The 24,276-nt window shown below is 38.0% G+C and overlaps 1 protein-coding gene across 1 annotated transcript; it reads right to left on the reverse strand.

The window, feature by feature from the left end:
• Positions 1-57: 57 nt before the first annotated feature.
• CCDC152 (coiled-coil domain containing 152) lies at positions 58-23,860 on the reverse strand (the record flags this gene model as incomplete). The annotated part of the gene is made up of 8 exons (XM_082836092.1): positions 58-228; positions 822-905; positions 2,695-2,822; positions 7,452-7,554; positions 10,964-11,028; positions 15,115-15,183; positions 21,946-22,051; positions 23,774-23,860. The coding sequence occupies 8 exons, from the start codon at positions 23,858-23,860 to the stop codon at positions 79-81; spliced, it is 792 nt and encodes a 263-aa protein (XP_082692218.1). The 3' UTR covers positions 58-78.
• Positions 23,861-24,276: the final 416 nt, after the last annotated feature.

The raw sequence follows: 24,276 nt of genomic DNA on the forward strand, positions 1-24,276 counted from the left end.
TGTTATATTGACAATAGAAGTGAATTTTCAATTGCTTTTAAAGAAATTAAATAGCAACTAATGAATTTACTTCCATACTCAAAACCGTCTACGCTTAAAGTAAGAATCTTTGCCAGCAAGTTTAAATTGAGAATCTTTGCTAACAGAGAGGCGTTGCTCTAAATCGTGAATGGTATTACGAAGAACTGCAATCTCCTTGTTTTTTTCTTCTTGAAGATGCTGAAGCTTCTAAAGAGAGCAGAAAAATTTTGTTATTGCAGTTCATAAATAATAAGATTAAGTACAAGGAACAACAGAACAACAGCAAAAACTATGCTTCTGGTTTAAGTAGAAGTAGGTATTAAAAAAGATACCATATTTTGAAAGGTCTATAATTTTGCTTTTGTGGGATTTAATGGGGTAAAACTGGTACAAGGATACAAAAACACACATTAGCACCGTTTGTTTTAGTTTGTTCCATTCTCCCTATATAGCTTGAAATTATAAACCATAAATAAAGGAGTTGGACAAGAAGTAATCTGCTATCTGAGTACCTAAATAACTTCAGAATAGTAAATCAGCCTTAGTTCAAAGTACATTATGGAATTCCTTAGATGGTCCAAAGAGTCAGAGGACTTCTCTAATGTTTTAATTTACTACTAAGATTTACTAGTTTAAATTGAAAGAGACTTATAAAGATTATTAAAAATCTAATATCTTTATTGTGTGATATACTTTAAGGAAAACTGTTAAGTATGTTGTTAGTAAATATAACCTTTATGAAAACACACTAAGAGAATTAATTTTTTTAAGCAACAGCTGTGCAAGAAAAACTCACATACCCTTCTGTAGATACTGTGTGGCAAAACAGTAGAATCTGGATATGATTTTGATTTAGTTTGAACTCTTGCTAGTTTGGCATCAAACTGAATCAAGTTTAAAAAGAAAGTTGAGGACATTCTAGTTAAACAATTAGAAACAAATGTTTCTATAAATATAAGTATAATCCATTGTATCCTTAGACATATAATCTGTAATTCAAGTGTATTCACTGTATAACAGAAGATAGAAAAGTCTTTAAGAAAGAACAAGGAATACCCAAACGAGATTAACCCTGGCTGCATTTTAAAATTACCTGGGGAGATTTTTTAAAGAACCAAATACCTGGACACTACCTTAGAAATTCTGGGGTGGGGTCAGCATCATTTTTTTCCTCAAGACATCAGTTGATTCTATCATGGAGGATTAAGAATCTAGTTAATTAGGGTTGAGAATCTAGTTAACTTAAAGATACATAAAAATATTTTCATGTTACTGTGAGTGTACTTTGTAAAGAATATGTAGTATAATCAACAGTCATGGGAGAAAAACATATACCCTTCTGCAGAAACTTTGAGGCTAAATAGTAGAATTTGGATATGCTTTTATTGATTTAGTTTGAACTCTTGCTGGTTTGGCATTAAAGTGAATTGGGTTAAAAAAAATTCTCATGGGCCATTGTTACAGTCATATTTTTTGCAAAATCTTCCATTATAATTTTTCCTTCAGATTGAATTTAATGTAGCCTCACTGTGAACTAAGAATAAACTCTGTGAGATTGTGTTCTGGTTTGGGGAGAGAAATGGATTATAGTTATAATGAAGATAAATAGCAAAGAGTTCTGTATATCAAACAACAAACTTGGGCTAGACCAGTGACAGGGCCAGGATGGCAAACAAAATGCACATTCCCAATCAGTGGATTAGAAGTTGATGGCCAATCTTGAAACACAGTCTATTTTATATCAGATGGCCATCCATCCCTCACTGTGGTTTGTGGGTACACTTGACCAGAAGGCAGGAACAGAATCAAAGAGGCTCGAAAGTCAACATCAGTCCCCTTTTGCTCAATAATTATAGAATCTTCAACACTGTATCTCACCAAGCACCTCAGGATACCAAACTTTAAAGAACATGAAAACTAGGTTATCTTAACTAAGTAGGTGAATTCTAACAACGTAAGGTAAAGTGGGAGTCAAGCTGAGGGAAGAATGATGGAAAGGGAGATTAGAAGGATCTAGACAAAAATGTAAAGGGCAAATATATTGTCAAAATATCAATGTCTTTGAGATTCTGACATCTAATTAAACAACCAACTGAGAAGGCTTTTGACCCAAGAACCGGAACCTCAGCCTTTGAGATGCCCTATTTAAAGTCCCTTTAAAAAAATCTGGTTTGTCTGCCTCTATATTTCTACATATTTATTGGGAACAAATTAGTCTCTTTTTATTTTAAATAAAGAAAAAGAAATTTCCAGTTAGTTCACCAGGGTTCCACAATTTCTGCTGAGGAGAGAGTAATGTTTAGGATTAGAAACACTCTCCCCACAGCTGGAATGGTAGTCCTAGAAAGGCTGCATAGACTCAGCTGTAAAATGCAGGTAATATGAGTTATCTGTCTCTGCTGTCAGAGGAAAATACCCTCTCTGGAAACCAGGACCTTTTGAATGACTGAAGAGTCCCACCTTGAGGCCAAGTGCTGAAAGGCAGTGTAGCTAACAGTTGTACTGTACCAGGTTTAAGCATTGCATGTGATGGATGAAGAATGAGCATGTGTGAAGCCCTCTCACAGGGTTGTTTCTAATCCTGAAATTTATCTCACTCTGATGACAAATAACCAAAGTATGGCCTAGACTAAGGGATGCATCCTCAAATCTAGCAGAGCCTTAAACACTTACCTCTAGCTGTAGTTTGATTATTTCACTTTGTTTTTCCTTTTCTTGAGTTCTTAACTTTGCATTTAACTCTGAGATTTCCACCTCCTTTTTCTCTATCAGTTCTTTATTCTTTTCTTCACTTAATTCAACTGCATAAAAACATAAATTCATCTTAACATTTCAAAAATCTTAAAAGATTTTTTTTGAATTTTAAACAATCTACAAGAAAGTGGAATTTATTAATAAAAACATGTATTTTAGAAACTGTTTACATGCAGGGTAGCTTTTATATATTTTTAACAAGCCCCTGAAAAATGCTTGCGACGCAAAGGTTGCCCATTGAATGCTTTTGAATGAATAATTTGTACTCTTAAATATCTAGAGAATAATATTCTCTAAATGCCTAGAGAATAAATAGGAGATTTAATGGTTAAAGAGGGACACATCCTGGGTTCCTAGTTATAGAAGGCCTCAAATTACAGGATGACTCTAGAACTACATCAGCTTTTTCTGGCTCCCTCACCATTTCCCTTCATAAGCATTTTGTCCAATAAATTTCTTTGACTGTCTACTCCCATCTTGTCGGCTCCTTGGAGGACCTGAGCTAGCACAAGAAAACAGGTATGATGGGGCACTTACTGCTTTGTAAGAAACGAGGAAGCCATCATTAGTGGTATATGGAGTACTGGTAGTTCCTAGTACACAACGGGGGGTCTGATTGCTGAAGATTTTACCAGAAGTAATCTGGGGGAAATGTCCTGGTGGAGGTGAATGCCTTGCAGGTGTAATAGTTCAGGCATTTGAAAGATAGAGGGAAACGATGCCCACAAAGACAGTAGAGTTGGAGAGTTACTGCTAAATTAAATTGACATCCTACTGAGGGATAATGAGAAACAGCTGTTAACAAGAATTTAACCATTTAAAGAATAGGTGTGGCTAATTATTAGAGAAATGCAAATCATAACTACAATGAGCTATCACCTCACACTGGTTAGAATGGGCATCATCAGAAAATCTACAAACAAGAAATGCTGGAGAGGGTGTGGAGAAAAGGGAACCCTCTTGCACTGCTGGTGGAATGTAAATTGATACAGCCCCTATGGAGAACAGTATAGAGGGTCCTAAAACACTAAAATAGAACTACCATATGACCCAGCAATCCCACTACTGGGCATATACCCAGAGAAAACCATAATTCAAAAAGACACATGCACCCCAGTGTTCATTGCAGCACTATTTACAATAGCCAGGTCATGGAAGCAACCTAAATGCCCACTGACAGACAAATGGATAGAGAAGATGTGGTACATATATACAATGGTATATTACTCAGCCATAAAAAGGAATGAAATTGGGGCATTTGCAGAGATGTGGATGGACCTAGAGACTGTCTAGAGTAAAGAGTAAAGTAAGTCAGAAAGAGAAAAACAGGGCTTCCCTGGTGGCACAGTGATTGAGAGTCTGCCTGCCGATGCAGGGGACACGGGTTCGTGCCCCGGTCCGGGAAGATCCCACATGCCGCGGAGCGGCTGGGCCCGTGAGCCATGGCCGCTGAGCCTGCACGTCCAGAGCCTGTGCTCCGCAACGGGAGAGGCCACAACAGTGAGAGGCCCGCCACCGCAGAAAAAAAAAGAAAAAAAGAAAGAGAAAAACAAATATCGTATATTAATGCATATATGTGGAATCTAGAAAAATGGTACAGATGAATGGGTTTGCAAGGCAGAAATAGAGACACATGTAAAGAACAAACGTATGGACACCAAGGCGGGGGGATGGTGGTGGTGGGATGAATTGGGAGATTGGGATTGACATATATACACTAATATGTATAAAATAGGTAACTAATAAGAACCTGCTGTATAAAAAAAATAAAACTCAAAAAAAAAAAAAAGAGAAAAGGAAAACAAAACAAAACAAAAAGAATAGGTGTGAGAGCCAGAGGGACTCTTTGGTAGCTTACAAACAGACTCTCACCAACTCTAGTGGAAGAGCAGGTAGAGCTGAGCAACAGAAAATCTAATCATTAAAGTTGCAGAACTCCAGAGATGTTGAAATGTTCAGCCAAAACAGGTCTGCTATGCTAAATCAGGGTCCTAGTTGGGAACACCTAAGATCCTGAAAAATAGGACAGGAACATCTGGATAAACACCTGTGAGGATGCTGGCTGTGACAACTCCCCTAAATGCTCGGAAATTGCAGACCTACTTTTTCCTGTTAAGAACTAGCACTAACCTAGCTGATGAAAGATGCTGCAGAGGCTCCTCTCAGAAGATGCCCTTCCTTCCTCTTTTGGCTGCTAGGCCAATAACTAGGGTTAAAGTGCAGTATAACCTGGTTGGGGGAGTGCTGGGGCTGATAAGGGGGGAAAATGATTGTACCCCAGAGAGCCGCAAGAATTAGCTAGGTTGTATTGGAAAGAGCCATGTGAATACCCTTGAGAACGGACTTTGAGGGTGCTGGATAGAAGAAGACTGAAAGTAAGACTAGGTAAGCAAGAATTCATTGACTTGAAGATACATACTCTTTAGGGACAGGGGACATAATACCCTAGCAAGGACCTAGGATATGGGACAAACTCTGTTAGAGTAGCCTTAGACCTCTAGAGAAAACCCTGGCCAAAGCTGAGTGAAGTGGGAATACCTGAGATGCCCTGGCAGATAGTAGAGAAAGGCATAAGGAGGCTCTCGAAAGTTGGCATGCTTGAGTGGATATGTTATGTGAGGCAAGATAACTCAGCAAAAGATCATGTTCCTTAGGAGGGCCCAGAAGACACACTATTAACCAAGACCACAAGGAATGTGCTGGTGAGAGAAAAACCAGCACCACCAAGAAGTTCAATGGTTGCTCTCATCTGCAAGCTTGGGCTGACAGAAGAGGTGGGTATAAAGTTGGGCTCATTAATATCTATGCGGATGGTGTGACCCCTCCCCCACCAAGCTGTAGAAGCCAGATGATGGTGCTTAACTGCCAAAACCCAGGAGGCCACAATTATCATAATGAGCAGGAAGGTCAGAGAGCGGCCAAAGGGGCGTGATTTTCGACAGTTGTAAAGTTAGTTAACAGATGAGCAGCCAAGCTGCTTAACACCTGGTACAAAAGAATCCAAATGGAGGAACAGGAGGCTGAGGGTACATGCCCCAGTTAAAAATTATTATCCTTTGCTCGGTTCCCCAGTCTGAACCACGTTTTTGGTCTAGAACCCGCTGGCTGAAAAGACACGGTTAGGTCCCTAGGAGGAAGAACATTTCAACAGTCCCTCTTGTAGGTTTCTCCTGAGGAAGAAACATCCACAAGAACCATGGAGAACCTGCTACCTGAACTCCTATGGAGAAGTAGGTATGTGTAGTATAAGGAGGGGACAGTTGTGGCCATGAAAATGCATCTTTCAGATCTCCAGCTTCAGGGAACATAATTGGCTCATTGTCTTCATGACCATGTTTATGCTGAGCTCATGATTCCCAAGAGCTGCTCCTAGCCAGTGACTGAACTTGGCAGGGACACTAAGGCAGACTTGTTCCTGAGAGTTGCTGAACTTGGTTGATGGGCAAATTTGGCCCAACTTTGCTGAAACTTTCTTATAAGTGTGTCACAGTCTAAGACTTCTGCCCAACACACCTTCCTTTCTTCTCTTCTTCACAGAGGTTAGACCTGTATCATAAACCCACGGCTAACCCCGTCTCCCCCAGTTCCCTCCCTATCTACCCTCACAAATGTTTGCCTTAACAAACCTCTTGAATGTCTAATTCTGTCTAGGCATCTGCTTCTCAGAGAACCCAAAGAAACTGCAAAACTCTTTTCTAAAATGACTATAATTTTGTAGTCCCACTAGTAATGTATGAGGGCTCCAATAGCTCCACATCCTCACCAACACTTGGTATTGATAGTTTTATAGAAGATTTTAGCAGGTCTAAAAGGTGCAATGTGGTATCTCATTGTGGTTTTAATTTGCATTTCCCTACTAACCAATTATGTTGAGTGTGTTTTCATGTGCTTACTTTTCATCCGTATTTCTCTGGGGAAGTGTCCAAATATTTTACCCATTTCCTTACTGGGTTGTTTGACTTCTTACTGAGTTATAAGAGTTCTTCATAGATTTTGGACATAAGTCCTTTATCAGCTATGCATTTGTAAGTATTATCTCCCTGTCTGTGGCCTGTCTTTTCATTTTCTTAACAGTGTTGAAGGACAGAAGTTAATAGTGTTGAAGAAGTTCAATTTAGAACTTTTTTCCTTTATTTTTTGTACTTTTTGTTTCTTTCTGAGAAATTGTGGCTAACTCAGGGTCACAAAGGTTATCTTCTATGCTTTCTTCTACTTGTCTTATAGATGTAGGTTTACATTCAGACTTATCATACATTCCAAGTTAATTTTTGCATACGGTGTGCATCTAGGCTCATTAAGAAAGTTTTTAATACCTTTATGAAACCAGTTAACTCTCAACATAATTTCATGAGACTTTGCTGAAGGAAGAATATTTCATTAGTGAAATTATATTCAATATGCTGAGTATATAAATATCAAAGTTAACTATACATTTTATATTAATTTTACAATGATATTAACTATTTCACATTAAATAATGTTAAGTGCAAACTCCATGAGTCCAATTTCTAAGTGTTATAATTTATATCACATAAATATATATAAAGGAACAAAAACTAAATTCAAATGTGTCAAGGCAATGTTTATTCAGAATACTGGCAATTACTGAAAAAAGTTTATATATCTGTGTAAATTGTTTTATGGTATCTTAGAATTCAGTAAATTTTAAAACTTACCTTTTTTCTGCATATCTTGATAAAGTTTTGTTATTTCTGTCTTATGTCCCTCCTCTTTGATTTTCATTTCACTCATAAGTTTGGCAATACTATTCTTATATTCCTAAAGATTAAAATATACATTCATCCTTCAATTTGAGTATGTGTAGACAACTTTTGATTAATTAGAAAGATGAAATTTTCAGTTTGTATTAATTTTTGGTATATAATCATATCTAGAGGGGAAAGATATTGTTCATTGTTTGAATGCTAAGCTTTGAGAAGGACCAATTTCTGGTCCAAGTAGATAGAGACCATCTAGAGACAATGATTTTTTTTTTTTAATTTATTTATTTATGGCTGTGTTGGGTCTTCGTTTCTGTGTGAGGGCTTTTCCTAGTTGTGGCAAGCGGGGGCCACTCTTCATCGCGGTGCGTGGGCCTCTCACTATCGCGGCCTCTCTTGTTGCGGTGCGCAGGCTCCAGACATGCAGGCTCAGTAGTTGTGGCGCACGGGCTTGGTTGCTCCGCGGCATGTGAGATCTTCCCAGATCAGGGCTCGAACCCGTGTGCCCTGCATCGGCAGGCAGACTCTCAACCACAGCGCCACCAGGGAAGCCCCCCCCCCGCCCCTTTTTTTTTTTTCGGTACGCGGGCCTCTCACTGTTGTGGCCTCTCCCGTTGCGGAGCACAGGCTCCGGACGCGCAGGCTCAGCGGCCATGGCTCACGGGCCCAGCCGCTCCGCGGCATGTGGGATCTTCCCAGACTGGGGCACGAACCCGTGTCCCCTGCATCGGCAGGCGGACTCTCAACCACTGCGCCACCAGGGAAGCCCTAGAGACAATGATTTTTTATCTTTGCCTCTGAATTCTCATCACTATATTCAGAGCATATCATAGATGCTCAAAATATTTTGTTTAATTGTGTGAATAAATGCCATGACAGCATTAAAATATGTCAAAAAAGCGTCAAAGCTATATTTTAAAGCCAACTTTAGGCACTGTTTGATGGTCTGTGCGCTTACCCTAATGTAGGATGAATCCCTTTGAATGTGGGCTGAATTTCTGTTTCTGAAAATTATATAAACATTCCTAATTCCCAGAAGGAGGTTAAGCATTACCTATGGTAAGGGTTACTTTTATGGGGAGGCTAAAGAAGGATGAATTTGGGGTTTGCGAAGTGCTCAACAGCCTCCTGAGGTTAGTTTCTTAGGTTGTTGAAGCATAGAAGTGATTTATTATGCTAATACGGAGAGTGGCATTGAGAGAGGTGTTGAGAGAGAAATCCTCCAAAGATAAAATTTACAATTTTTCCAGAGGTATGTTTCTACATAGAGAAACCGCTTACAGGCAGGAGAAAAGGAAAGCAGGAAGAATAAAAGTGAGGTGGGATAGTAAGAAAGAGACAACGATCAAGGCAAGAGGCCCAGAAAAATCTCTAAACACCATAAAAGCAGGGACTTTGTTTTTACTCACTGTTGTATTCCTAACTCCTAGTGTATATCCCTTGATATATATTTTTTGAATGAATGAGAGTGCAAATAAGAATTAAGTCAGAGGTTCTTAGCCTAGACCCAGTGAATAGCTCCTCTAGATTATCAAAAATTCAAGGGGATATAGTCAGGAGTCCTACTTGGGCTATGTTTTTTTGCCAGGCAACTTGCAGGAATGGCTGAACATATCCAACCATTGCCTTTGATTAAAGCTGGGCAGGTGACTAAAGGGGTGAATCTCATAAACTGCTATTTTTCCTATGTTTGTATCTAGATTTCTAGATGGGCAACTATAGAGTGCCTTTCATAAACTTCTCCTGACTCAGATGGTTGCATTAAGCAGTTGCTGCCCTGGGAAACCACAAGAGACAAATCTATGTATCTTTTCCCCATTGACTTTGCCACCTGAAATGTTTCCATTAATTTGGTAAGACCCAGGATTTTCACTGCAGCCTTGAGGCATAAGCCTATCCTAAATGTCTGGGCTGGGGCCAGGCTGTATCTAATTAGGTTCTTCTCCCCTAGTTTAGCCTGTGCCAGCCCCAAGGAGTCCAATCCTTTTTTCTTTTTAAGAGGACAAAGTTCCAACAAGTTATTCTTGGTTGCCTTCTTTTCATTTGCTTTCTGGGAACTTTAAATTCCAAGGGACAGCTTCTGGTTATATTTTTGTTCTTATAAAACTTAATAATTCTTAACATATTCCATAAATATGGCCGTTACGTAACTCCTAAGTTTGTTTCTAGGGAGTGGTTCTCCATATGTTTTAGATGTGCCTGGAGGTTTTGTACTAGAGAATTTTCATTGGATTGAGGTGATCTTTAGTTTGCTTTGGACAGAGATTAATAAGTTCAGAATCTTGGATCATGGCATTTTCTCTGTAATTCCCATCCCTCTGAAAATTCATAGTATTCTAGATAAAGCAGTATTCTATGACTTGACATTTTAGAAGAGAAAAGAGGCAAAAATTTTCCTCCTTTCATTCTGTCCCAGTTACACCCTGACTTCACATTTATTGTTGAACTCTAGAGGCAAGATATGAAAATGATGGAAAAATAAAGGAAACAGGGGAAAGGAAAAATAAAGGATGGGATATAATCCAGAGATATTTAAATTATTTCAAAATTGGTGATGAGAAGCTAAATTTTCCAAGAGCACAGTCGGATGCCATTCATTACTCCTGAGTATTACCCAGAAGCCCTGGAAGGGTTACAGAATTAGCCTGTATTTCTTCAAAGGCTCCTCAAGTGAAGGACCAGATTGAAATAGAGATGATCCTTCAAGTTGAAGTTCTAAGCTGGATACAGATCCAAGTTGAGTTTTGGAAATCTTAGGTCTGCCAGAGTTTGACATGTTGGCTCTTAGGAGATGAGAAAAAATTAGCATAATAAACTTCCCACAGGGCAGAGGGGTGGGAGCTTACATTTACTGAGGACCTTTTATGTTCTAGGTACTGTGTTTTATGTTCTATAATTGCCATCATGGCACTGCTCTTATAGGAGAGAAGAAAACATAGCAGAGGGTATGTTGGCCCTTGGGAGAAAATTAATTGGTGATCCACATAAAATGCTGTCTTCATTTAGATGGTACAATAAAATTGCAATAAATTACTCAAATCATAAATATTGAACACATTCACTTTATTATAAAAAAGTTTTAAAGTGCTAATTGAGTATATTCTATAGTAAAAAGTCTGGCACTCCCATATATATTTACTCTAAAAATTTTGGCTGTCTTTTTTTTTTTTTTTGGCGGTACACGGTCCTCTCACTGTTGTGGCCTCTCCCGTTGCGAAGCACAGGCTCCGGACGCGCAGGCTCAGCGGCCATGGCCCACGGGCCCAGCTGCTCCGCGGCATGTGGGATCTTCCCAGACCGGGGCAAGAACCCAAGTCCCCTGAATCGGCAGGCAGACTCTCAACCACTGCGCCACCAGGGAAGCCCTTGGCTGTCTTTATTAATGAAAAAAACTACTTTATTTTTTCTAATTTGGGAAGACAATGCTCCACAGGGATCTGATTGAATATGAAGACACACAAACTCACCTGTTCATGAGTTTTTAACTTTTCTTTCATAAGATCAGCATTTCTTTTTAGTTGTTCATTTTCACCTGTGTAAAAAACATCAGTGAATATCCTAATATATAGAACTTTTAAATTAATATGGGAATATGTTTAACATTTCAAGTTTCCATTCATGTATGTATTCAACACATGCATACAGCATCAACTACACACCAGGCTCTGTGCATGACATTGGGAATGTTGAAACAAAAAAATTATTTCTCCTCAAAGAACTTACAGCCTAGTGGTGAGACAGATGTGTAAATAGTTATGATATGCTATGATAATTGCTCTGTAATGGCAGTGTGTCTGAAATATGGCGGGGAGCTGTGGAAGAAAAGCTTAGGTCAGCTTGAAGTCAGGAAAGGATTTGTAGAAGAGGAACCACTTGAGCTGAGACTTAAATGATAAGTTGGAGGAATGTGTTCCAGATACAGAAAACTGCACAGAAGACTTTGGGCTTGAGTGAATATAGCACATTTGGAAAAATTACAATTCAAATACAGTATTGTTGGAATGTAAATTTTAAGGAGAATGTGTTAAATAGGTTGGAGATGTAGCCTAATAGGAGGTAGACATATTCTATATGAATAACTTTGAATTTTATTTTATAGGTTACAGAATCATCAAAGAATTTTGAACAGTGAAGTGAAATGATTAGTTACATGTTAAAAAGATTATCCGGCAGTGCAGAGGATGAATGGGGGTGGGGGTTGACCCCAGAGGAATGGATATCAGTAACAAGTGATCAAGTAAGAAATAACAGGAGCCTAAATTAGGTCACTGGCAGTAGGAGACAAAAGGAAAATAAAGATAACTATTTAGATGATAGAATTAACAGGAGACTTAGTGACCGATTGGATAGCAGAGGCAAAAGAGAAAAGGGAATGTTTGCCTTCTAGTTTTCTGATTTGAGTGGTTGAAAACTGTTCATTGGTTTGGGAAAAATTAAAAGGGGAAGCTTTTTAGGAGTGAAGTGATGAATCTAGATCTTTACCACACCAAATTTGAAATGCTTGAGGTATCCAGAAGAATATTTCTTGTAGGCTGAGAAACATTTAGAGGTGGCCAAAGGAAGACTATCCTATAAAGAAGACTAAGAAGAAGTGTCCAGAGACGCAGGTGAGGGTGTTACTAAGAAAAGAGAGTTTAAGGGGGTTATAATCAATGGCAATAAATGCAGTAAAAAGATAAAATGAAAGAACTTTGAATCTGAAAACTTTGGGAGATGTTCAATTGTTCTAAGTTGAAGACTAGGTGAAGGTAAGGAAATGGAGAGAGTGAGTGCAGACTATTCCCTTGAGATTCGATTGTAAAAGGAAAGAGTGAGGGTAATTGGAGGGAATAAACCCAAAGTCAAGAAAACTTTGTCTTGTTTGTTGAAAAGGTGGGAGAGATCTGAGTTGTTTAAGTGCTGAGAAGAATGGCCAATAGAAAGAGGGAAATGAAAGAGAGAAAAGAAGAGACAACTGAAGATGCAATATCCCAGAAGAGAGAGGTGAAGAGAGATGAAAGTTAAACCCATGCAGAGAAATAAACTTTGGATAAGAAGAAGGATTTTCTTTTTTCTAAGCTAATGAGGAAGGAAGGAAGGATATGCCTGTGTATGAATACATTGGAGGAAGTGCAGTGGGAAGCAGGGGAGGTAGATGACAGGAAATGAGGTAGTTTATACCTGACAGCTTTCATTTTTTTCTGTGATATAGAAAGTAAAGTAGGTTGAAAGAGAAAGAAACATTTAAAGTTGGGGGCTTAAAGGATGAAAATTTAAAAAGCCAAGATAAATTAAGGGTATAAGTGATACTGGGACTCAAAAATTAAAAGGAGTCTGCAGTGTATGATTTTTCACCAATAGCCTTCAGTAGTCTGCAGTGTATGATTTTTCACCAATAACCTTCAGTAGCTGTAGCAATGTAAGTAAAACAGTGTATGGTTGGATTGATCTGTATTTGAGGATTAGTATAGTTTGTATTGCAGAATGGGTGAGGGAAACAAAACTACTGTCAAAAGAGAAGATGAGTGATATCCTAAGCTAGAAAGAAAGGGAGGTTTTAGCTTTCAGCAACATTATTAAGAACCACAGTTGTATTTATATAATGCCTTTCCATGTAAAACTTAAATAAGAAAAAATGAAATTAATTAAAATGTAGTTTTGCATCTTTAATTTGTCCTACTGTTTCACACCTATCATAATTGACATTTTTTGTATATAACCAAAATGTTTCTCTTGATGAAGGATGATGGAGAAGGAGTGGTGCTTCACAGTTTTCTGTATTCACTCTTGTTAACCTCTAGGTGTTTTTAGGAAAATCAGATATACTTAGATCAGGAAAGAGCCAATCCTGGTATAGTGCGTGGTGAGAGTTCAAAATAGAGTCAGGATCTCTACCTGAGCCAGACATTAAAGGCGTTCAGAGCTAAAATTAGGCCACAAGTAGGATTGGAGCCAGGACTGGAACTGGGAATCAGTATGAGATAGAGGTCAGGACTTGAGTTCAGTGCCCAACTGGGATCAGTGACAGGACTGAATGAGACATTAGACCTGGATAACAATAATTCCAAGTTCTGTATTATCCACACTCTGTCATATTCACAAAGTAACTTGCTGGGATATTGATTGGGATCACTTTGAATCTATAGAACAAGTTGGAAAGAACTGACATCTCGACAATATTGAATCTTCCTTTCCATGAACATGGACTTTCTCTTTATTTATTTAGTTCTTCTTTGACTTACTGTATCAAAGTTTTGTAGTTTTTCTTATATATATCTTATACATATTTTGTTAGATTTATACCTAAGTATTTCATTTTGGGAGGTGCTAATGTAAATAGTATCGTGTTTTATTTTTAATTTTTAATTTAAAACAATTTATTTATTTATTTTTGGCTGTGTTGGGTCTTCGTTGCTGTGTGTGTGGGCTTTCTCTAGTTGCGGCGAGCGGGGGCTGCTCTTCGTTGTGGTGTGCGGGCTTCTCATTGCGGTGGCTTCTCTTGTTGCAGAGCATGGACTCTAGGTGCACAGGTTTCAGTAGTTGTGGCTCAGAGCCTCTAGAGCACAGGCTCAGTAGTTGCAGTGCATGGGCTTAGTTGCTCCGTGGTATGTGGGGTCTTTCCAGACCAGGGCTTGAACCCATGTCCCCTGCACTGGCAGGCGGATTCTTAACCACTGCACCACCAGGGAAGCCCCAAATACTGTGTTTTAAATTTCAAATTCCACTTGTTCATTGCTAGTATATAGGAAAACAATTGACCTTTGTATATTAATCTTGTATAGCTCAACCTTGCTGTAATCACTTAGTTCTAGAAGGTTTTTTTTTGATGAATATTTTAGATTTTCCATGTAGATAATGATGTTATTTTTAATTTTTTTGCGGTACGTGAGCCTCTCACTACTGTGGCCTCTCCCGTTGCGGAGCACAGGCTCCGGATGCGCAGGCTCAGCGGCCATGGCTCACAGGCCCAGCCGCTCTGTGGCATGTGGGATCTTCCTGGACTGGGGCACGAACCCGTGTCCCCTGTATCGGCAGGCGGACCCCCAACCACTGCGCCATCAGGGAAGCCCCCCCATGACTCTTCTTGATTTATGGTTTTCTCAGGGTATATGCCCAGTAGTGGGATTGCTGGGTCGTATGGTAGTTCTGTTTTTAGTTTTTTAAGGAACCTCCATACTGTTCTCCATAGTGGCTGTATCAATTTACATTCCCACCAACAGTGTAAGAGTGTTCCCTTTTCTCCACACGCTCTCCAGCATTTATTGTTTGTAGATTTTTTGATGATGGCCACTCTGATCATGTGTGAGGTGATACCTCGTAGTTTTGATTTGCATTTCTCTAATGATTAGTGATGTTGAGCATTTTTTTCATGTGTTTGTTGGCAATCTGTATATCTTCTTTGGAGAAATGTCTTTTTAGGTCTTCTGCCCATTTTCGGATTGGGTTGTTTATTTTTTTGATATTGAGCTGCACGAGCTGCTTGTAAATTTTGGAGATTAATCCTTTGTCAGTTGCTTCATTTGCAAATATTTCCTCCCATTCTGAGGGTTGTCTTTTCGTTTTGTTTATGAAAACTCTATTCTTAAAGGTGCTTAAATATATCTTATTTTTTTAGATTTTACTTTTTTTTCTAACTTACCTTTCAAATTATGTTGATATTCAATGGTCTGTTGTAGCCCTTTTATCATATTATGAAGAGTAGCACATTCTAAAACATAAAAGATAAATTTATTTGAATATTATTTGCTTTCATTTTGGAATTATTATCTCAAAGTTGAGACACTTAAAATAATATTTAATTGACAATTATGAGACCTAATAAAGCAACCAGATATCTCAAAATAAATTATATAATAAATACCTTTTAATCGCTCTTTAAGCACTCTTTAAGTCTAATGCACTCCAGGATTTAGTAATGAGTTTTCTAAGGCACGATAAACCCAGTATGTAGGGATTCCCCACCATGTGACTTAGCAACATCTGCCCTAGAAGTAAGGCACATTTGGACATGTCTGGAGAACTATGAGGTGTGTATCCAAGTGAATTTTCCATAAAAGAACATTCTAAGGAAAGAGAGTCAAGGAACATTAAGTTCTGTTAGAAAATAGAGCTGATGAGAAGGTGTCATTTGGGAGAAAATAATGCTTTTCTTCCTCACTGTTCTCTAACCTGTCCTCTTCGCCTGAGTCCTCGAGCAAGGAAGGGAGTAGCAATAAAAGTAAAAACTCAATGTGCTGAGTTACAAGGCATCAGCAACTTTGGTGCCAATGTCTTCTTGCATAATGGGAGATGGAACCTCCTTTGCAAGCATTAGTGCCCTGACATGTGCATATAAGCTTTCAGTATACCCTTGGTTATCACCAGCAACAGCTGATGGTAGCAACAGTGGTGGAAACTTCTGTAACTTTAATCAGTCCACTTGGCTGTAAGCTCCAGGATAGCAGGGACTATTTTCTTTTTTACTATTTCTCCTTAGTACTTAGAACAGTTGTGGTCCATAATAGTCTCTCCGTAAATATTTGTTAAGTGATTGATTGATTGACAGGCAATATCATAGTAAGAAAGGAATAAGTGGAGAAACTGTGGTGTGAAAATAATATTGTATTGATATTCAAAGTGCTTTGCAAATATTAAATCATTTAACCCTCTTAACCCTATGACATTGGTCCTAGTATTTGCCTCATTTTACATATGAGGAAATTGATACGCAGAAGTTTAGCAAATTATCCAAAGTTATAAATAGTAGATGGTAGAGCTACAACATCAACTCCAGCAGTCCAGCACCAAAGTCAATGATTCTAACTACTTTACTACCACCAAGAAGACCAGCGCAAGACCGCTTCTTCAGAGTAATTTGAGTAGGTGGGAGGCCCTGGAAAGGGGGCAAGAACAGAGCCAGAGACAGACTCTGTGATAGTTATTGCTATCACATTTTTACTATAAATTTGAGAAACCCAGGTTGTACTAGTTTAAGTTTATAATTATACTAGCTAAATATATAATGATGAAAACTTCATAAAGAATAACAATATTTTTAAAAAGAAAGATTGGGGCAATTTCATTCTTATGTGCTTGGCTTAACAGCTAATAAATATGGAACCTTATGCTCTTTCTTTTTGTTTTAGAGGCCCACGGCCGATATTCAGGCACTATGCATTAGTGTGACACACTGACTAGTTTCCATTTTAGTTGGGTATCTGTTTTGATGGTTAAATATTAAATACCACATTTGTGTCTAACAATAAAAATTGTCTAGGTATAATAAAGTACTATTATTGAATGTTTACCCTGCCAGGCATTACACTAAGTACATTATAAACATCATAATCAGTATTCCATCTGATACTGAGAAGTTGGTATAATTATTGTGATTTTGCAAAGGGAGGAAGTCACCCATAGATGTCTGGTTACTTAACAAAGATTCCACAGTATATGGAAGGTCTAGTTTTGAACATAGGTTTTTCGCATTTCAAATCCTGTGCTCTTAATTCAGTACTTCCTCAGGAATTGTAGGATATGCTGATGAAACCATGAAATTTGGAATCAGAGGAACCAGATTAGAGTTTTCTTTACTTTGTAGCTATGACACTCTGGGTAAGCTACTATTCTCATATATTGGACTGTTCTGACAAACAAATGAAAAAATCTACTTTCTAAATTCACTCACAAATATTCAACATTGTTATTGTTGTTGTTACTATTTCTCTCCTCTGTGTCCCATAACAATTTGTATATATTGCTTTTCTCCATTGTTCACATTACATTTTAGTTATTTGTGGTTTCTCCCACTAGATAGTGAACTCTTTCAGGTAAAGATATTTATTTTGATATTCCTTGCTTCTAAAGTGATAACTATTTCATAGGTGTTCAATAGTTTTTGTATTTATTAACTAACTGAAAGAACCAGTACTGTGAGGGGAGAATTCAAAACTTCACCTTTCAGTTAGAGGTCTTGCACTCAGTCTCCATGTACTTTTTTCAACTACACTAATAGAAATGAAAGTATTTTGTAGAAGTTAAAATCTTTATGCAAGTATAAGGTTCTACTCCTCCCCAATTCGCCTCTACCTTCCCCACCACCAGCTCAGACAAAGTTCCCACCATCATCCATTTTTTTTCTCTTGCTGTTTCTCAGTAATAGAATGATGGTTAAGTGACAACTGACATTACCTACTTCATGTATGGTATTGTATTAGCTGCTACAATTAGAAATGGAGGCATAGATCCTGCCATCACTTGTCTTTGTGCCTTTAAAAGCATGAATCCAGCATTTATGAAATATGGTACCTCAGTAATCAGCAAATTGAAAACAGAGCCCTGAAACTGAAAGTATACTGAATGTTCCCAAAATGTGTATTTTCAAATTTAGAACACAAGGTGGCTCTCTCAACACACCTTTTTTTTTTTTTTTTAAAAAACAAAGGAAACTGGCTCAATAAGGAATTCTTCAAAAGGTATCAATAGAATACCATTCATTATTTTAGAATAATAGCTTTTAATTCTCTTTGCAAATCTTTACCTGCATTATCATTTCTGTTGGACTTTACAGTGTAATTTGAAGTATACTATCCTATCCAATTCTAGAGCTCAGAATATTAAGCTACTGCTTATACTGTATAATTTAGTAAATCAGTGATTATTTTGAGGTCACATTTAGGCTCTATCATTAACAAGCAATTTGGGCATTAATATCTATTTCATAAAGCAGTTGTAAATATTAAATACAATTATGTATGGAAAGGTTTTTTTTTTTAATAGGATATGATCCTCAATATCAATATTATACCATCTTGAGCTGGCAAAGACATTGTTTATCTGGTATCAAGTGAAGAAAATAAAATATCAAGATATCATTCTTTATTGTTGAACAAGTCCAATCATTATATGTAGTTTGTTCTTCCTCTCTAAGTGAATTAGTACACATTTTGCTTTCTAAGATATCATTCTCACTTGTTCTTTCACTTCTACTGCATATTATTCAGCAAAAAGGCCATTAGATTTAGAATAAGTATAACTGGATTTTAAAGAAGTATTTGATTATGTTTTTCAAGTAATACATACACATGAAACACAAGTTTAGTGAAAAGTGACCATCTCGCCAATCTCTGCCCCCAAACTAACCAGTTTCCTTCCCATCAAAGCAAGCACTGTTACCGGGCCATTGTTTAGCTTTACAGATATATACAAACATATAGGGGAGAGGGTGTTTGTGTGTGCATTAAGATATATTTTTATAAAAATGATAATATACTGTTGTGTACATTGTTGTTTTCATTTACTATATGTGGGAGATTATGTTATATCATATAAAGGTAGTTCATTTTTTTATCAGTTACATAGTATTTCGTTAAATAAACATACCATAATTTATTTAACCAGATATCCACTGGTAGATGTCACTCTTGGAAAGGCTTTCTCAGTTCTTAAAAACATAAAAACAAAACCCCCTATATTCTCTTCTAGTTTTTTTTTTTTGTGGCTTCATTTTTTGACCTTTAATTAACTTTATTTTTTAGAACAGTTTTAGATGTACAGAAAAATTGGGAAGATATTACAGAGAGTTGCCAAATATTCTATACCTGGTTTCCCCTATTATTAACATCTTACTTTAGTACAGTATATTTGCTATAATTAATGAACCAATGTTGATACACTATTATTAACTAAAATCTATGCTTTATTCTGATTTTCTTAATTTTTACCTAATGTCCTTTTTCTGTTCTACGATTCCATCCACAATACCACATTACATTTATTTATTTATTTATTTATTTATTTATTTATTTTGCCGTACGCGGGCCTCTCACTGTTGCGGCCTCTCCCATTGCGGAGCACAGGCTCCGGAGGCGCAGGCTCAGCGGCCATGGCACAAGGGCTCAGCCGCTCTGCGGCATGTGGGATCCTCCCGGACCGGGGCACGAACATGTGTTCCCCGGCATCGGCAGGCGGACTCTCAACCACTGCGCCACCAGGGAAGCCCCACATTACATTTAGATGTCATGTCTTCCTTGGGTCCTCTTTGCTGTGATAGATTCTCAGAGTTTTCTTGTTTTTGATGACCTTAACAGTTTTGCAGAGTACTGGCCAGGTATTTTGTAGCATGTCCCTCTATGTGAATCTGTCTGGTGCTTATCTCATGATTCGATGAGGTTATGGGGGGGAAGAACATAGAGGTAGAGTGCCATCTTCATCACATCATAGCAAAGGTATATACTATCAACATTACACCACGTTGACCTTGATTACTTGCCTTAGGTCGTGTATGTCAGATTTTTCCACTATATAGTTACTCTCCACCACCTCCTTTTCCATTCTGTATGTTTCCCTATAGTGAAGAAAGTCACTATACACAGCCCACACCTGATGAGTGGGGTGTTATGATATACTTCCTTGAGGCCAAGTCACTTACGTAAGTTATTTGGAATTCTGCAGAGATTTATCTCTTCATCCCCATTTATTTATTTAATCATTTATTTTTATCAGTATGTACTCGTGGATATTTATTATATACTTTGAGTTATAATCCAATACTACTTTATCTAGTTTGTTGCTCAAATCATTCCAGCTTTGGTCATTGAGAACTTTTTCACCTGGGTCCGTTATCCCTTTAACATACCCCTATCATTGTGGAGTTTTTATTTTCTTTTTGAGCACTTTCTTATTTTCTGGTACTACAAGATGCTTTAGACTCATCTTATATATTTCTTGCCCCAGTCTTAGAATCAACCATTTCTTCAAGGAGCCCTGGTTCCTTTTATTATAAGACGGTATTAGAAACCAAGATCTTGGTGCTAGGTTCGTTTGTTCCTACTGATTTTATGCCCTCTCAGTTGACGTAGTGAGGAATTATATGTACACAGCTTCTTCTTCTTTTTTCTTTTTCTGATGCCCAGCTCTTTATTAGTAAGGACCCTCGGTCTGGCAAAGGGAAGGCTGGGATGGACAGGACTAGCATCCGTCTAGGGGGATCTTCCTGGTTATCAGGTGCCTTCTGCATGCAGGTGTAGAGGAAATACCTTATGGATGAGACCCCCCCACAGGGCACCACTGTGACTGGCAAGCAGCAGAGGTAGGAGGGGAGCCCTAGGCACAGCTGGGCTCCTGGGACAGCAGGGCTTCCATGCTGGGCACAGACGCACCTTTGGGGAACTTCTCTAACTTCCAGGCAACAGCGTTGCAGCACACAGAGCCCAGGTGATGAACTTGGAATCTGTTGAAAACAGCGGTTTTCAGCGGGCTAGGGCAAGGCCTTCCACAGGAAGACGTAAAGCAGGTGCATCTGCGTGCCATTCATCAGACACTTCTGGAAAAGCGTGACCATCTCTGATGAGCTTGAGGGAATTCAGGCTCTCTTGGTACTTGGTGTTCTCCTGATGCCTGGAACTGGTTGCATGGGAAGCCCAGCACTACCAGGCCTGGGGCAAAGTTGCCACTGCAGCTGGTTCATCTGAGTGCAGTCTCAGACCTTTGTGCCGCAGAGAAATGCCGCTTTCTCAATGAGTAGCACCGTGCCAGGCTGGGTGCCCAGGCTCCCTGAGGGCTGATGGGTGCACAGAGAAGGTGTAGAGCAAGGAGAGGCAGTGTGGATGGCGGCTGCTGGGAGCTCAGTTGAGCGCATGGCGTGGACGTCCAAGAAGTGAGGGGAGAGCTTCAGACTAGGACAGGCCATTTTTAACACTAAAATTTTTGACCCATCTCACATTTCTTCTGGTGTAATTGTGAGGCAGGAATTCAACTGTACTTTTTCCATGTGTTTGAAGACCTGGACTGAGCCTTGGATTTGCCATTTCTTTTTTTTTTTAAGATTTTTTGATGTAGAGAATTTTTTAAAAAGTCTATTGAATTTGTTACAATATTGCTTCTGTTTTATGTTTTTGGTTTTTTGGCTGCGAGGCATGTGGGATCTTAGCTCCCCGACCAGGGATTGAACATGCACCCCCTGCGTTGGAAGGCGAAGTCTTAACCACTGTACCGCCAAATCGCCAAATCCAGGGAAGTCCCTGGATTAGCCATTTCTTAGCTCACTGGACTCAGATAGATTACCTTCTTTTTTTTTTTTTTTTTTGCGGTACGCGGGCCTCTCACTGTTGTGGCCTCTCCCGTTGTGGAGCACAGGCTCTGGACGCGCAGGCTCAGCAGCCATGGCTCATGGGCCCAGCCGCTCCGCAGCATGTGGGATCCTCCCGGACCGGGGCATGAACCCGCATCCCCTGCATCGGCAGGCAGACTCTCAACCACTACGCCACCAGGGAAGCCCCAGATTACCTTCTTTTGTTCATGTTTCTTCATTACCAAGGTGGAATAGTAATACCAGTCCTATCTGTCTTTCAGGTTTATATTAAGGATAAAATGAAATGATATTCTGGAAAGTTCTATGTGAATTTAAAATATTTTACAAATGTAAAATCACTGTTACAGCAAAAAGCACACTCATTAGAATTACTATTTCTGTAGGCAGCAGAGAACTAACCTTCTTTAATTGCGACCTCCTTTGTTTGCATTACTTTCAATAAACAGTTAGCTTTTTCCAACTGCATATTCAGTATATTGTTCTTTCCACTGTTTTCTATCATCCTCTATAGAAGAAACAGAATACATATTACCACTAAATCAATGCTGCTCTTTTGATTTTTTACCTAAAGATATGAAGACTAATGAAAATACAAACCATTTAATACCTGAGAGTCTAATAATTAAGCCTGGCATATATTCTTAAATAAGCCAACTTTCTAATTTATCTTTAATTTAAAGAGTAAGATGATAAAAAGTTAAAACAGATGAACACTTATGAAAAGTTATAAAAAGTAAAAATATGATCTAATTTGAACCTCCTTCTTTCCAACTATTCAACCTCCAGTCCTTCGATTAACAATTCCTTATAAATATTTCCAAAATATTTTGTGACTATACAACTATAGGAAAGGTCGTATTTACTCTGTTCTGTACCTTGGATGTTCCAGTTAGTACTATTTTCTTGGAGATGATGTCACATAAGCACATAAAGTTCTGCCTCATTCTTTTTAACAGCTGCATTGTTTCATTCATGAATATAATTTATTTAAATAGTTCCCTACTGAGGAAGATTTGTGCTGTTCCCACTTTTTGCTATTATAGACAAGAATAAATATTCTTCAACATATCTCTTTGATATCTTTGTGAATAGTGAAATAGCTGCCATGTATCCTTCAAGCACCTTCAAAAATCATCAATTCATGACCTGTCCTGTATCATCTATACCTTTACCCAATCCTAGTCTCACCACTTTTGAATTTATCTCAAAGCAACTCCTTGACATTATATTGTTCCATCCATAAATATTATCATTTATATGCATCTCTAAGAGATGACTCAAAAATACAATCACAATACCATTATAACATCAAAAAATGAACAATATTTCTTAGTTAAAATGTCTAAGAATATAAGAGCTAATTCCAAATTAATCTTCAAATACTTTGTACAAATTCTTCTCCCACCAAAGTGCTTATTTCCTTCTCTTTCTCTCTTACTTTGGTCAGAATCACTTGGTTAAGAAAACCCAGGTTCATCGTTGAAAAAAAGGCTCATGTTATCTCAAAATACCCATTGTCACGAAAATTCTTTCATTATGGCAATACTAAATTGTACAGAGGAAAAGAAGGAATAGAGAAGGATGATAAGAAAAGGAGAGAAAATAGAAGTAGGTATTATTCCTGCTCCTATTCCTGTTTCACAAATCCACCTCCCAAGTCTTTAATTTATCCATCTACATTTCTCAACAGCTATTCCTACTCCTCTCCCAGACACAGGAGGAGAGAAAAAGCCTAATATATACTTGTGGGTATGGTCTACCATGTAATTTGTCCAGAGTTGGGGAGGGGGACTTTAAACAAGTCTGCTTTTAGGCAAAAGAGAAGAAAAAGGGAACAAATAAAATAGGAAAGACTAAAAAATTAAGAGTTAGTCATAATGGCAAGAGATTGAGGATTGAGTCTACTTCAATTCTTACTAAACCATTCTTGAATTTATGGACATCCTGGGTACTTACACATGTATTTCCCCTTTAAGTTTAGCAAAAGTATATCAATTATTAATTCCCTTGCCCCCCAAACATGTTGATGTATTAGTATAAATGAGCCAAAACCACATGTTTTAAATACAGATTTTAAAAATGAGAAAGAGGGGCTTAGCAAAATGCATTTCCATTATTTTTACCTTGCTTATTTTTTTGTACATTTTTTTTCTTCCCAACTCCCTCCATTGGCAAAATCTGTTCCACTTTTCCTTATATTCTACAACTGTTTGATATCATTACATACCTTTTCTATCTGTGAGAAGTCATTTATAAGTTTGTCAATATTCACATTGCTAATCTTTTTCATACATCCTTCACTGCTTTGATTCATATCTAAACTAATGAAGAGTAGATAGTGTTAAAACAAACAAACAAACAATATACAAAGCATATAATAGTGGTAATAGCTCAAATACTAAAGTTTCTGTACTCCACTCATGGAGTACCTACTTGAGCTCCATTGCACTCAGAGAACTTTTATTATACCCCCAGTATTAACCATGGTCAAATGAATTAAGACTTCTCCACTCCTCTCCACACCCACACCAGCCAAGTTTTCTCTAAACCAATCTAAAATTAGTGCAATGATATGTGCCTATGTAGAAATTATTTGTCCCTACTACACAAAAAACAAATTATGCCACTGTTCAACACTCATCTCTTTGCCATCAGTATGGCTGTACTTAAAATCTGATGCATTACTAAATCTGATGCATGACTTTTAAATATAGGTGTTCTCAATTTAAG

This window comes from Leucopleurus acutus, assembly GCF_964270905.1.
Source record: "Leucopleurus acutus genome assembly, chromosome: 3".
Classification (NCBI taxonomy): domain Eukaryota; kingdom Metazoa; phylum Chordata; class Mammalia; order Artiodactyla; family Delphinidae; genus Leucopleurus; species Leucopleurus acutus.